The 12313-nt window shown below is 39.9% G+C and overlaps 1 protein-coding gene and 1 long non-coding RNA gene across 3 annotated transcripts; one reads left to right on the forward strand and one right to left on the reverse strand.

Annotated features, from left to right (window-relative positions):
- Window positions 1–1638: 1638 nt before the first annotated feature.
- LOC126503904 (uncharacterized) lies at window positions 1639–4874 on the reverse strand. 2 transcript variants are annotated; one of them, XR_007592449.1, is made up of 5 exons: window positions 4467–4874; window positions 3843–3983; window positions 3550–3720; window positions 2559–2597; window positions 1639–1823 (listed from the first exon to the last, which is right to left on the reverse strand). It is a non-coding gene; the product is annotated as an uncharacterized lncRNA (long non-coding RNA). The 2 variants fall into 2 exon arrangements; XR_007592448.1 differs by lacking the exons at window positions 2559–2597; window positions 3550–3720.
- Window positions 4875–4999: 125 nt separating this feature from the next.
- On the forward strand, window positions 5000–11663 carry Ndufa4 (NDUFA4 mitochondrial complex associated). Its single transcript, XM_050145875.1, has 4 exons — window positions 5000–5166; window positions 6214–6302; window positions 7126–7186; window positions 11450–11663. Exons 1-4 carry the CDS (start codon window positions 5125–5127, stop codon window positions 11504–11506), a joined length of 249 nt encoding a protein of 82 aa, XP_050001832.1. The 5' UTR covers window positions 5000–5124; the 3' UTR covers window positions 11507–11663.
- Window positions 11664–12313: the final 650 nt, after the last annotated feature.

A 12313-nucleotide genomic window follows, 5' to 3' on the forward strand; every position in this document is an offset into this window, starting at 1 on the left:
AAAAAAAAAAAAAGATTAAATAGACCACGCCCCAGTGGGCTGGTATCTTAGCAGCTATTGGCTGAAGGAGTGGAAGGTCCTCCCACAGCACAAAGCAGTTTCTTTATTCATTAATGGTAATCACAACATACAGAGGGAAATCCCACATCACTTGTTGGTTTTATCCAAACAAGCATTACACGCTGGAGTTTCTCAGTTTGATGCTCTTTGAGTCTTTCCTCAATCCATCTCCAGTCACAAATTAATCCCCATTAATAAAACAACTCCTACATCTGTTTTCCATTTTTTTTTCTTTCCCAAGAGAGGGTTTCTCCACATGTAGCCCTGGCGGTTCTGGAACTTGCACACTAGGCAAGGCTGACCTCAAACTCACAGAGATCTGCTTACCTCTGCCTCCCTGAGTGCTGGGATCAAAGGAATAGATGACCAAACCTGGCTCTGATATTATTTTTAACTTTTCTCCTTACTCACCTGTATCCATCAAACCATCAGGTCTTGTCAGTATTACAGTTTTCTCTGGGATTTCCCCCTCCCCACCCAATCATATCTCACATACACACACACACACACACACACACACACACACACACACACACCATACAACACTATCTGCAAACATATATAGGCAAAAAGAAGAATGATAAGGTTAAAATTAAAAAATCATTCATTTTGTGTTGTATACTTATGTAATTTTGGATTCAGTTTTTAATTCGGATTAAAAATTGTATACCCATGTTTCAGAAACATGTTTCATTTCTGCAATTTTCTGTTTGTAATATCTTAATTAGATGTTAGTACATGGATAATGCTTTTTTATTTGGGATATACTGGGGAGTCTGCCTTCTTTTGAAACTGTGTTGTCTTAGAATTTTCATTTTCAGATGGGTTTCAAGTACTAATTTAATTTCTTTAATACATACAGGTTCATACAGGGTACAGGTGAGTTTGTGCCTTTCAAAGAATTTGTTCACTTTCTTATAACATGTTGAATTTACTAATTCTGGCCTCTGTGTCCCAAGCTTACAAACACTGTCAGAGGAGTTAGTATAGACATTCATGGGACACCTCATTTGCTGTCCATTTCTCTGGGACCATTATCTTTTTGGCTGAAATCTGCTGCCATGAAACCCTTGTACACATTTTGTATTTTTAGGTTGTTTCAGGCAGGAATGAAATTCCAGTTTTTGTTTCAGGAAAAAGGAGGAGGACGAGGAAGAGGAAGAGAAGGAGGAAGAAGAATAAAAATAAGGAGGAGGAGAAGAAGAAGGCTTGATTAATGAAATTTAAATCTAGATATATACTTTTCTTAGTGTTCAGTAACCTTACTGTTACTGTGTCTATTTATGCTCATGAATCCAGGCATGCTCTATCCACCATGAAGAACAGTTATTAAGTTACACTCAAATATGAACTCTTTTTCTGAATAAAATTAATCTAGGCTTAATTGAGCTGTCTTGTCTTCTTTTTTATTTTATCCTCAGAGTAAAAGTAGATGGAGAATCTTTCAACTTCCCGTTACAGGTATAGCTCCTTGTCAAGGGCCACAGAAATGGACAGAGGTAGTCTGTATTTCAACAGAATACCAGAAATGATTGCAAAATTTTAAGTCCTTTCAGTTTCATATAAATTGAGGGTTTATTATCGAGAAAATAATGATAAATGACTCTGGATAAACTGCAGGTGTCCATGAACAAGAGATTGTGGCCTTCACATCGTTTTCACATGGCCTTCATGTGATCTGCACATGGTCTTCACATGGCTTTCATGTGATCTGCACATGGCCTTCACATGGTTCTCACATGGCCCTCACATGGTCTTCACAACTAAAATGAATCAAAAAAGACAAAGAAGTACATTTCATATTTGTCACAGGAAAAGTCTATCAATAGGAAATCTCAATACCGAATGTCTATGCCCCAAATACAAGGGCACCCTCATATGTAGAAGAAACACTACTAAAGCTTAAATCACACTTAAGCCCCACACACCATTAGTGGGAGACTTCAACACCCTACTCTCACCACTGGACAGGTCTATCAGACAGAAAATTCACAGAGAAATAAGGGAACTAACAGATGTCATGACTCAAATGGACTTAATAGACATCTATAGAACATTCCATCCAAACATAAAAAATATACCTCCTTCTCAGCACCTCATGGAACCTTCTCAAAAATTGACCACATACTAAGTAACAAAGCAAATCTCAACAGATAAAAAAAATTGCAATAACCCCATGTATCTTATCGAATCACCATGGCTTAAAATTAGAATTCAACAGCAACACTAATTCCAGAAAGCCCACAAACACATGGAAATTAAACAATGCTCACCTGAGTCACCAGTGGGTGAAAAAAAAATCGAGGAAGAAATTAAAGACTTCCTAAAATTCAATGAAAATGACCACACAACGTACCCAGTTTTATGGGAAACAATGAAAGCAATGCTAAGAGGAAAGTTCAAAGCACTAAGTGCCTTAATGAAGAAGCTGAGAAACTCCCACACTAGTGAGTTAACAGCATATATGAAAATTCTAGAACAAAAAGAAGCAAACTCACCCAGGAGAATTAGATGGCAGGAAATAATCAAATTGAGTGCTAAATAAAAAAAATACAAAGAAAAAAATACAAAAATACAAATAATCAATGAAACAAAGGGTTGGTTCTTTGAGAAAATCAACAAAATAGACAAACCTTTATCCAAACTAACCAAAAGGGAGAGAGAGAGAGAGACAGAGAGAGACAGAGAGAGAGACAGAGAGAGACAGAGAGAGAGACAGAGAGAGAGAGACAGAGAGAGACANAAAAGGGAGAGAGAGAGAGAGACAGAGAGAGACAGAGAGAGAGACAGAGAGAGACAGAGAGAGAGACAGAGAGAGAGAGACAGAGAGAGACAGAGAGAGAGAGACAGACAGAGACAGAGAATATCTAAATTAACAAAATCAGAAATGAAAAGAGGGACATAACAACAGACATCAAGGAAATCTAGAGAATCATCAGGTCAAATCTTGAAAAACTGTACTCCACACAATTGGAAAACTTAAAAGAAATGGACAACTTTCTTTTTCAATTTTAATTTGGTAAATATCATTTACCAATATTAAATAAAGACCAGATAAGCAAATTAAGTAGACCTATAACTGCTAAAGAAATAGAAACAGTCCTCAAAGGTCTCCCCTGGGGAAAAAAAAAAAAGCCCAGGATCAGATGTTTTCAGCGTAGAATTCTACAGGTTTTTTTTTTTTTTTTTAATTTTCTAGATAGGGTTTCTCTGTAGCTTTTTTTTTGGTTCCTGTCCTGGAATTAGCTCTGGTAGACCAGGCTGGCCTTGAACTCAGATCTACCTGCCTCAGAGTCTGGAGTGCTGGGATTAAAGGCGTGTGCCACCACTGACCGGTTCTACAAGATTTTTGAAGAAGAACTAATACCAATACTCCTCAAGTTGTTCCTTTTATACAAAAGGAACATTGCCAAACTCTTTTTTATGAGGCTACAATTACCCTGATACCCAAACCACATAAATACATTACTAAGAAAAAGAATTACAGACCGATGTCACTCATGAACATTGATGCAAAAATATTCAACAAAATACTGGCAAACCAAATACAAGAACGCATCAGAAAAACCATCCATCATGAGCAAGTAGGCTTCATCCCAGAGATGCAAGAAAGCTTCAACATATGTAAAATCTGTCAATGCAATCCACCATACAAAGAAACTGAAAAAAAAAAAAAAAACCCACACATGATCCTTTCATTAAATGCCGAAAAAGCCTTTGACAAAATACAATATCCTTTCATAATAAAGGCCTTGGAGAGAGCAAGGACACAAGAAACATACCTAAACATAATAAAGGCCATATACAGCAAGCCAACAGCCAACATCAGACTAAATGGAGAGAAACTCAAAGCAATCCCACTGAAATCAGGAAGGCTGTCTACTCTCTCCATATCTCTTTGCTGGGAATTAAACTCAGGACCTCTGGGGAAAAAAAAAAAAAAAAGCAGTCAGTGTTAAGAGCCATCTCTCCAGTCCCTGATTTTGGTCTTGAGTTCCAGCTATAACAGACTTCAGCATGTTAGCAGTTGTGAGCTTCAGAACTTCGTCACTTGAATTGTCTTCCTTATACACTTCCGCTGGTAACTTTCGGCTAATACAACTTCTTCAGTTTAGCAATTCCAGTGAAGATGTCTCCTCTTTTTAGTCTTATTATTTGAAAACTGTAATATATGTAGGGAGTTGGAAAGGGTTCAAATTGTTCATTGTGATTGTATGTGCTCCATTAAACCCTGTCCCAAGGAGGCCTTTTTAGGGTGAAAGCAAATTTAGAAAGAAATAAATGAAAAGTGAAATAGAGTAGTAGAAACTCTTTAAGTTTAGGAACACGACCAGTGAAGATGCAAGAGCTGGACCCAGAAGGGATGGTGGCATGTTGCAGAAGTTTTTTGAGGCTAGTGTCATGACCTGGGAGTGTAGCGATCACACTGAAGAATCGAAGGTCACTGACTACTTTTTTAACTTCTGTCCCTGAGCGCAGTGGGGGACAGGAAGCAGCTGCAAGCAGTCTCAAACCACAGCCCTTGACCTTGGCGGCTGCAGACAGGACCTGTGTCCTGTGGGAGCCACTGAGGCGCCTTGCAGCTCCCTCCGGACCCTCCAGGCGGCCCTGCGCGTGCACGGCACGCGCGTCCCCAAGCGCGTTCGTGTGCGGCCCGGGCCGGGAGGCGCCGCTAGGGAAGCCGCGCCCGCCCGCTGACCCTGATCACACGCGTGTCGTCCTAAAACGTGCCTGTCTCATCAGTCGAGAAGTTCTGGTTTCTACGCCGAAATATACCCATCAGAGAGGATGCATGACGAAGCACTGAAGGATCCTGTGCTTCACGGTAGAATGCAGAAGTCGGGCTAGGTGAGCACGACCGCGCAAAGGCTGAGCCACTCCGGCACTGTGGAGGACAGCCGCATCCGGGCTTTCCTGCCGCAGGCTGCCCTCCGAGCCAGGGGTCCTTCAGGTAGGAGGTTCTGGGTGACTTTGGACGTCCGCTCAGCCGGGTTGCCGAAGCCGTTTGGTGTGTGTCCCGCTCTCGTTCTCCTGTCTCCGTGGAGGTAGTCCCCTGCCGCAAACATGCTCCGTCAGATCGTCGGGCAAGCCAAGAAACATCCCAGCGTAAGTCCATGGTCTTTTCCAGGGTGGCTTCTGTGTTTGGTGCACCTGCCTCAGTCCCCTGGGGACGCTCCCTTTTCGCTGTTCCTGGGGTTTACCCTGTCTGTGGTTGGCCTGACCCGGCTGCTCGAAGCCCTTTATTTGTCACTGTTTTCCGCTGCGGAGTTTTGCCAGAAGCAGAAGGTGGCAGACATCGGGGAGGAAGGTAAACATTCTGAGTGTTGGAACGCTGGCCACGCTCTCGCAGATTGGTTGCTCCAAAGAGGGTTGGATGGTACACGGAGTGGGTTAGAATCCAAGAAAGGCCAGGTTTGTTATCTTGGCCTTTGAGGCTTTTATATCCACTGCATTGCATCGCCAAGCCTTCGGAAATGTAAGGGATCTTCATCCCGGAATCCTTACTTTTCTTGGATACCTTGCATTTGCAAAATTTACTTAAGTTTTCTTGATATCTCATTTTTGTTCAGTAAAACTCCCCCTATGACAGTCCCTAAGATAACTAATCTTTACCTTAAGCCTGGTTTTCCAAATACTTAGCTAATTTAGTAGAAATCTGTTTTCAGAGTTAGTTCCTAAAGCCAGTGCCTTTAACAGACCTGCCTGCCCGCTGATTCTGCTCTTTATTTCACAGAGATTGTGTGTTTATCACTACCATTACTATTGTTATCTTTATTATTTTTAGTTTTTTTCTAGACAGGCTTTCTCTGTGTGGCCCTTGCTGTCCTGGAACTCGCTCTGAAGATCAGTCTGGCCTCTAACTCGTAGAGATCCGCCTGCCTCTGCCTCACCAGTGCTGGGGTTTAGAGGCATGCGCCAGCCAGAGCCACACAGCAAGAAGTCAGACTCTTAAAACCAAAATAATCCTAATGCCTTTAGAATACAATTGAAAAGAAACATTGCTTCCATCTAAGATCAACCTTTGTTCACATTTTAGGACAAGTTAGCGAAATGGATTTGGATGTTACCATGTAGGAGCCATTGTAGTCTTATTTTGGACAAGATCAAAGAATGTGATGACGGGTACTATGTTTTGTCTATTCTTTGTTCTAGTTGATTCCTCTCTTCGTATTTATTGGAGCAGGAGGTACTGGAGCAGCACTGTATTTGATGCGCCTGGCATTGTTCAATCCAGATGTCAGGTGAGTCTCCTGATGCTTCAAGCTTGGATGGCTGGCTGAGGAAGCTGCCCTGGGGACCACAGTAGAAACAACTACAATTTCGTAGCCACGCAGCCTCCAGGACTTTCTGCTGCTGACATTTACCTTTCCTGTCTCATCAATTTACCCAATTTCTCTGAGTTTTAGTTTTCTGTTGGCAAAGTCGAATTGCTAAGTATTTCATTATTTCATTTCAGATTGGGATAATAATTGTTATGTTTGTTTATTATTGTTGTTTGGAGACAGGGCCTCATTATATATCTCTGGCTGTCCTGGAACTCACTGTGCAAACCAGGCTGTCATTGAACTCACGGAGATCTGTCCGCCTCTACCTCCTGAGTGCCAGGATTAAAGGCGTGTGCCGCCATGCCTGGGAATCACTGCTTTTTATATAATACGTAATTGTGATTCTTGTCCTGTGTGAATGTTTTATCTTTTAAACAATAAAATGATCTTTTTTGCAGTTGGAGATGATTAATGGGGAGTCTATAAACTTTTATATATTACCTCAATGATAAAAATAGAAGACTTTATAAAATCCAAATACAAGCATTCCTGCTAGAAATACAGGGATGAGGACAGATATCCTAAATGGCTGTTACTGTGATTTCTACCAGTTGCATGCTTGTTTAACTATGAATTCTACTCCTGTTTCGCTTCATAGTGAAAGTAATACAGTCTTATATCTACTAGAAAATGAATGAGTTTGATCTCTTCAAAATACTAGCTTCTAAGGAAGTATTTCAAAACATGATTTAAGTAGTGTTTTATTACTATAATAATTATACTGTTTTATTCATTTTAGCTGGGACAGGAAAAATAACCCAGAGCCTTGGAACAAACTGGGTCCCAATGAACAATATAAGGTAAGATACAACATTGTTCAACGTTCTTGGAAAGCATATTGTAACAGATCTGTGGCTCTGTGGTAGTTTTTCTTGAAATGAGATGTGCAGGCAAAACTCCATTATCATGATGAACCTTGAAGAGTTACTGCCATTGCGTTTGAAGTATGGACAGCCTGGTCTCTTGGGTGGTTTGGTTGCCTGTTTCTTCTTGGTATGGTTCAAATATTTTTGGTGAGGTTTAGTAGGAAGAAATGAAAGTCAGTTAAAAATAAAATTTTGCCATGAGCCTCATAGATAAGCTATAACACCTTCCCAGAAGGGTGGTCTATTTAGCTACTCTTTGAAAGATTGTATTCATGTACCATGACTATTGATTTCTCAAACATAACCTTGCTTATGTGTTGTATTTGTGCATGTAAACCTTCTGTTGCCAAGAGTTCGGGTATAATTTTCATGCCAAACAATCTATCTATTTAACGTGCCTACACCTCCCTTAGGTTTTCTGCTGCATCCAATTGTTCCTCAGTACCTAGCAGTTTGCCTTAGCTCCCCAGAAGGGTCACGCTGAGCCGTGTTTGACTAAGACCTGGGGAAAGTGTCTGTGGTAGAGACACGTGTTCTCATTACTATTTGTAGCAACTTTAAAGATTATTCTTTACTCACTTTATTTTTTCTTTTTATTCCTTTGGTTTGTTCATTTTTTTTGAGACAGGGTTTCCCTGTGTAACAGCTCTGGCTGTCCTTTACCTAGCTCTTGTAGACCAGGCTGGCCTCAGAGGTCCGCCTGCCACTGCCTTCTGAGTGCGGGGATTAAGGATGTGTGCCTCCATCAGCCATCACTGCCTGGCTCTTTACTCGCTTAACCCAACTCTAATTTGACTTCTAAGTACACAAGCTGCTGTCCTCTAATGGTGTGCGAAACTCTTGGCTTCATCTAAAAGAATATTATTTATTTGGCCAATAGAGCTTAGTCGTACCATATGCCTTATTTATTTATCTATTTGTTTGTTTGTTTTTTGTGGCAAGCAATGAGGTAGGAAGATGATATTTACCACTTTTAAACTGTTTTGTTTTTGATCCCCTGTTCTTTCCATTTCCCTTGGGAACCAGAGTGGCAAATGAGGGCTTCTCATCAAACTGAAGACTGGAATGAAACGAGTGTGGAGCACTTGACTTAGAAACAGCAATGTGAATAAAAAACTAAAAGTTAATAGTGTTAAGATACTAAGATTTGGGGTGGCTATGATAAAAAGTACCATGGATAGGGAACCTTGGCAGCAGAAAAGTGTTACCATTGTGGGAAATGTGAGACCAAAGAGCCAGTCAGTTCTGTTCCTCCCAAAGATCCTGGATCTTTCACAAGATTACTGGATGCTTTCACAAGAGGAAAAGGAGGTAGACACTTGGCCCTGTTTTTCTCTTTAAACAAAATAGCCTAGTTGTGAAGGCTCTGCCCTTAAGACCTGATTACCTTCCATACTCCCAGTTTCTAAATGTCATTTCTTATGAGGGGCTAGAACTTCACCAGACATTTTAGGAGGACACGAATATTCAGTTCATAAAGGGAGGTTATTGGCTCCCCAAAGCAAAAACTCATAAAACTCCAAGAGATTAGGAAAAGATGAGGTTTAAGGATTAGAGGCCCAGCAATGAAAGGTTTAAGGATTAGAGGCCCATCAATGAAAGAAATGCTTCAAAGCCAGGATCAGATATCTCCATCTAGGGTGCTTTCAAGGTGACTACTGTTGAGAAAAGCAGCAGAGGCATGGGTGTGAAAAAAGCAAAGCAGATTTCAAAACTACTTCCAGAGAGAATTTTAAGTACAAAGCAAATACATCAAAAGCCCACTAGCTTTGAGGGAAAAAAAAAATTGTTGAGTCAAGGTCTCTTTACATAGTCCTGACCTGGAACTCACGTGTTGATGAAGCTGGCTTTGAATTCAGATATCTGCCTGCCTTTTTGACTTCAGAATGCTGAGGGATTAAAGCCATGCATCACTACTTTGGCAGAATAGTTGGTTTAAGGATGTAGCCATGGTTGTCTTGAAACTTGATATGTAGATCAAGTTGTTCTTCAACCTGATCAAGGTTAATCCTTCTGCCTCTGTCTCAGAATTCTGGGTTAAAAGGTGTGTAACAACCACCACACCTAGTAGTGGCTTTGTTTTTGAATATTTGTTCTTATTGCTTTGAATTCCATTTATGAGTACAGGAGCCTGCTGAGGTTACAGATGTCAGAGCCCTGGAGCTGGAGTTACCATTGTGGTTTGTGAGCCACCCCACATGGGTGCTGGGTCCTGAACTCAGAGCCTTTAGATTAACAGTACTTGCTTTCAGCCACTAAGTCATCTCTCCAGCCTTTTAGTTGAATCAGTTTTAAGTAATTTATAATTTGATCCTCAAGTAGGTTTTTATAAAGCAGTTAGAATACAGAAGATGGTGATGGTGAAGATAAACCGCAGCTAGACGTTGTTGGCATCTATTAGATGTTTATTTTCTTTTTAACACATATTATACTTGTATATCTCAAAATAGCCTAATTTTATGCAAACGTGTTAGAGACTAGTATAACTTGTTCTGTTGTCTAGGTGAATTGCTTCTTAACAAGACAGAGCAAAGAATATTGCTCGTTTATTTACATCTTTCTGTCCAAGTAACCCTAGACCAGTGTGTATAAAACTAAGGGTAACATGGTGATATGCTTTACAACTTGGAGAGTTTTCTTTTTTAAAAAATCAAGTAAGGAGTTGGGGATGAGGTTCAGCTGGCAAGGTGTTTGTTTGCCTGGCATGTGCAAAGCTCTGTGTGCAGTCCCCAGCACCCTTAAAACAGAGCGTGGTGACATGTGCCTGTCACTCCAGTGCTGGAGAGGAGGAGGCAGGAGAACATAACCTCTTAAGATCATCCTCACATACACACCATGGAGGTTGTGTGAGAGCCTGCCTCTTACAGTATAGAAGCATATATTTGAAGAAAAGAGGGTTTGAAGAAATCTCTGTGGGAAAAGATTTGTGAACCATTTGTTAGTATGTTTTTTACAGTGAAAAGGAATGAGTCTGGGTCCTCACATAGGCAACTGCTGTGACTTGGAGCTAGATACCAGCCCTGAAGTCTGCTTTAATGCAATCTGTCTTCCGTTGCTGTGAAGAGACTCCATGACCAAAACAACTCATATGAAAGAGGACACTTAATGGGGGCTTGCTTACAGTTTGGAGAGGCTTAGTTCATTATTATCTTGGCAGAGAGCATGGCAACAATCAGGCATGGTGCTGGAGAATGTATCTGGGAGCTATATCCTGATCCACAAACAAAGAGGACTGGGCCTGGCATGGGATTTTGAAACCTCAAAGCCCACTACCCCAGTGACTCACTCCTCCCACAAGGCCACAACTAATCCTTTAATCAGTATTGGGGAGTTCCACTCCTGGGTGACTAAACATTAATAATATATGAGCCTATGGGGGCCATTCTTATTCAAACCAGTACACAGACTCTGGAGAAAATGCTTATAATTCATTTACAGATAAATAACTCATTTTCAAGGAATTATAGCATTATCTTCATAGTTTTCTTTAGCCCAAGAATAAGTAAAACTAAGATTATAATTTTTGTTTCTTCCAGTAGAAATTCTAGACCCGTTTCAAATATATCACCTAAAAACAAAACAGCAACAAACTCACTAGGAGTTAGACATTGTTTAGCACTCGAGTAAAATTTATTTCTAAAATGATCTTAATTGAAATATTTGGAAATCTTAGACATGTTTTAGTGCCGTATTACTTAAAATCTATCACCAAAAGTGACTGGCAGTGTTCAGCATTCAGAAAACGCCTGAGAAAAGGACAGTTGGAGCTGAAGAGTTGCATAAGCAACAAAACACTATATTACTAGCCTCCTTCCTGTTGACTCGGGTCCCACATACCACACATAGGGTGTTTATTTGTATATGCACACACAGATATATATGAACTAAAAATTTAGAGATAGAAGTGTACATCAGAAAGAATACTTATTCATTTTGCAATGGATAATCCTTATAGATCTAACTAGTATAGAGTATATTTAAACTATAGATTGAATGCTGTATTTACTTTGCCAAAATCATCTCCTTTAATAACCACTAAAATTTTAGATAATGTATTTTTGTGTGTGTGTTACATTTACATAATTAAGTATTCTTAAAATTTTCTGAGTTCTTATTTGAAAAAGATGAAACAAATTCTAAAACTTTTGAGCTATGTTTGTCTTTGATAATCTAAAATACATTTTTTTTTTCCCCAAGTTCTACTCAGTGAATGTGGACTACAGCAAACTGAAGAAAGAAGGCCCTGACTTCTAAACCATGAAGCTCACCATAAAGCTGCTTATAATGAAGGTCTTTCAGAAGCATCCGCACAATTTTCCACTTGACCAGGAAATACTCCTCTGAATGCATGAAATCATGTTGAATTTTTGGAGTTTATTAAGCTGATGAATAAATCTTTGAAACTTGATAACGTGTCATTAATTAATGCTGAAAATCCATATGGGACTTTATGGCTAGGGTATATGAAATAAAATACTAAAATTCAAACCATCTCTTGGATTTCTCTATGCATTTGAGCATTTAACTTTATACTGCTTTAGTAAGTGTGTGTGTGTGTGTAGACCCACACATGGTAACTTCTGAATGGAAATTAAATAAAAGGGATATTAGGAAGTATATTCAAGCCATTGTTAAACTGTGGAGTTTACTGCATGTTGGTCAACACTACTGAACATGAGGCCTACTGTGGAGTGGTTGATATATCCCGTGTCACTCCATTGGAGAAAACTGATTTTCCCACTCCCAACAAGTACAATTGAGTTGTTAACCTTTACCTTAGTTTATCTTTAAATATAACAAAATAAAATATAAGAGAAAAATTATACCTTTGTGGACAAGACAAACTAAGAAGGAAAGGAGCCCAAGAGTAAGAGAGACCCACCAGGAATTTCATAAAAATACTAAACCGGAACTCATACATGTACACACACACACACGAAACGTGGTGCAGACCTGTGAGGCTCCTATGAATGCTTCATAGAAACTTTGTTCTTGATTTAGAGGGTCTTATTTCCTTGGTGCACTCCATACCCTCTGGCTCTTACATTCTCCAGGTTCCCT

The sequence above is a fragment of the Alexandromys fortis genome, unplaced genomic scaffold (genome assembly GCF_014885135.2).
Source record: "Alexandromys fortis isolate MF-2015 unplaced genomic scaffold, M_Fortis_MF-2015_v1.1 scaffold_34, whole genome shotgun sequence".
Lineage (NCBI taxonomy): Eukaryota > Metazoa > Chordata > Mammalia > Rodentia > Cricetidae > Alexandromys > Alexandromys fortis.